This window comes from Etheostoma spectabile, chromosome 13, assembly GCF_008692095.1.
Source record: "Etheostoma spectabile isolate EspeVRDwgs_2016 chromosome 13, UIUC_Espe_1.0, whole genome shotgun sequence".
NCBI classification, from domain to species: Eukaryota; Metazoa; Chordata; class Actinopteri; order Perciformes; family Percidae; genus Etheostoma; species Etheostoma spectabile.
Window position 1 is genome coordinate 22,053,130 of NC_045745.1, and position 3,192 is coordinate 22,056,321.

Here is a 3,192-nt window from a genome sequence, read left to right on the forward strand (position 1 = left end):
GTGTGTGTGTGTGTGTGTGTGTGTGTGTGTGTGTGTGTGTGTGTAGTCTTGCAGGAGTATCCAGACAGTTGTGACTGCATACAGACGGATGTCGAGTGTGTGGAGGTCAACCTGCAAGATGTTCCTCTACTCTCTCCTAATGTTAGCTTTCTGTAAGTGTCCTCTAATTGGGGTGTGTGTGTTCTGTTCTGTTCATTTAATCCTGTTAGACAGCAAGACAGACACTTTAAACACAAATCTATACAAGTTAAAATCCCCAAGATGAAAACTGTAATTGGTAATGTAGTACTGTAAGTAAATTAATGTTTTTACAGACAAATGGGTCTTGCGGAAGTACAATGACTGAAATGTTAAGTTTTTTTCTTTGCCCATTGTTGGATTTTGCTGTTATTTTTTGTACTTAGCTGTTTAAGCATTTTCAACCTCATTTATGAAGCCACCCTGTTTCTCCTGCTTGAATATAGACTTGTGGACCTGTATCCCTTCATTTCTCAGCCCTCTGAATCTTTAATGTTTACTCAGTTAGCCTCCTGTTCAAACTGTACTGCCAGAGCTCTTGACGCTGCTGACAACATTTCAATTCCAGCATTTTACTTTTAGGCGCTGTCTGGCCTGGTTTTTTTTTTACATTGAAATGTGACTAAGCGCTCCTTCAAGTATGTCAACTGTTTCAGTATTTGTGGACGATGGTGATGAAAGTATGAAGTTTTTCCTAAACCTGCTTATACTTTCCGTGTGGGTCATAGCATTGAAACTCTATCCCCCTATAAATAAGGCATATAAATCTGCAATAGAAATTAAAGAGTTCAGGCCTTCTTTAATAACAGAAAACCTCCAAACGGTTTTCCAAAGAGTTCCTCGTTGTTTTTTATTTTTATGTTTGGTATATGACCCTTTTACGGCTGTGGTAATGGCTATTGTGTTTTTAGCCTGACAAGCTGGCACCTCTCTGCCTGGGGATTTATGCCTCCTCATTAACTCCTCTTTGAAACTTGGTATTCAGCAGGGCTCAGTTTTCAGTTGCTTATTGAAGTAGATTCTTCTGGTGATAGCAGTGGGATATATAGTTCTTAACTCCAAGCTGTGCCAATCTAATTTAAAAAAAAAAATTTTTTTTTAAATCTGAAGTTTGAGATGAAAAATGCAGCTAAAATGATGGTTTCCCCACACGGGAATATAGTAGATGGAAATTGGATCACTTTATCCTTATTTTACCCTTTCTGAATTTTCTTCATCTCCTTTTCGCTGCTTATTTGGTTTTATGTTTTGTAGAGGCTTTTTTAGTCATAAATGGTGCTGTATGAATACATTGTGTGTGTGACTGACTGAGTGAATGTGCTCTGCCATTTCTATGTTCCTGTACTTATTTTAACCTTTTAAGATTTTACAAGTGTTAAGTGGACCGTTTTCAAGTCTTTACTCTGATAAATGTTCTACTATTATTGTGGGAATGTGACGGCAGGAACTCTATAAAAGCCATTTCTGAATGAAATAGAAGTAGTTAAGGTTTTACTGTGACTTTTAATCGTGCATAATGCTTTTGACCTTTAATCCTCTCTCTCTCCCCGATTTATGGATTCTGTTACAGGTCACTGAGGAGCAACAAGATCCGAGTGTTGTCTGATTTAGTTTTCTCAAAGTACTCTTTTCTAGAGAGACTGTGAGTGTTTCAACATCTTTTCAATGCACACTTTTGGTTGGTTTACTACTACATTTAGTGTGTGTAACTGTCTACTTCAGTATGTAACGAGATTTCATGTCTCACAACAGTAAAGAAACATTCATAAATGAGCAAAAAACAGAACTATTTAGCAAATACTGAAATGGAATCAATTTCTCTGTCTTTTAATTCATTGTAGTTGTGATGGCAGGCAGATCTGAGTAGTTGACAGTATGAATGCTTTGTGCAAGATGTGATTTTTCTTGTAAAACGTACTGTATGTCTCTGAAGGCTTAACCAGACAAACAGTTATAATAATAGTGAATAGATTATACTATATTGCATTGACTATGTAATGTGAGACAGACTGCAGTCTATGTCATGCTGTTAACGGATAAGTAGGCATCCAGAGACACAGTTCTAAGTCATCTGGCATCTCCAAGTTTTAGTTTACTGGTTGTGCACTACTCAAATAATAATTTTTATAGTTTTTAATTGTCAAGCTTATGGTATATTAACCATAATTAGATTTTTAGATTTTAATTTTCCATTTGATTCTTTCATTCAGTTGGATTTTGAATGACACTAGAGTAATGTTTAGCACAAGGCAAACACATAGTATTGCTCCAGTCCAGCAGCTCTATTTTCAAGGGTTTTGTCCCCTTCGGCCAGTTGTTCAAAACATCTGGATCAAAATGATCCAGATTTGGAAATACCATTTTTTGCTATTCAGGATCAGGTAATCCGTTTTACCGTTTTTTCAAGGCAACATTGGCTCACCCTGATCCAGATACACAGTTTTCAAGATTACCAAATCCGGGTTACCAGTGCTCTAAATGGGAAAACCTGTCACAACTATGTAAAGAACAGGTAGAAGAGAAAATATGGGGTCACTGTAAGTGTTTCTTATATTAAGACAAAACACAAAAATAACAGAAACATCCACTTCCATTCATCATTTCTTTTCTGACCCCTCATCTCAAATATATAAAAACAATTATATAATAACAAATACATTGTGGATATTTTTGAAAACATCTTTTTAAAAAAAGGGCTAAAAGTCCAATAATTAACAAAATAAAGAATGCTCAGGGTTCTTCTTTCTCTGAGGAGGAGAGACCAGAAAGGATTTTTGACAGGCTCCTCTCTGATGCTTGTTTCTTTGAAAGTAATATACGGTGATGAATGACAGAAAAATGGAATATATTATTTTTTTTGTTATTGAAATTTGTTTTGGGGATTTTCATGGGGACAAGATCTTTTTTTATTTTATTGTTTTTAACTTTACTATACTGAATAGCTTAATTGGTAGCCTATGTCCACGTTATCTACTTTATTACTGTTACAACGGTTAGACAAGTCAAGTGCAAATTATAAATTAAAGTATATACACTAAATGATACAAATTTATTAAAGTTTTAAAGTTTTACTACATTTTCTTCCTGTAATCCACCTTGAAATCCTACCCCCTGTTTCGATCAGGATACTCCAGTTTTTTTGGATCAAAGTTATCCAAATCCTACTGACAAGTT

At 35.3% G+C, this 3,192-nt stretch overlaps 1 protein-coding gene across 2 annotated transcripts in view; it reads left to right on the forward strand.

The window, feature by feature from the left end:
- rxfp2a (relaxin family peptide receptor 2a) overlaps window positions 1-3,192 on the forward strand; it is a 38,477-nt gene that overhangs the window by 11,573 nt on the left and 23,712 nt on the right. For both annotated transcript variants that reach the window (XM_032534132.1, XM_032534133.1), the window contains exons 4-5: window positions 47-152; window positions 1,589-1,660. In XM_032534132.1, the coding sequence (XP_032390023.1) occupies window positions 47-152; window positions 1,589-1,660 (178 nt within the window). The remainder of the gene's footprint in view (window positions 1-46; window positions 153-1,588; window positions 1,661-3,192) is intronic.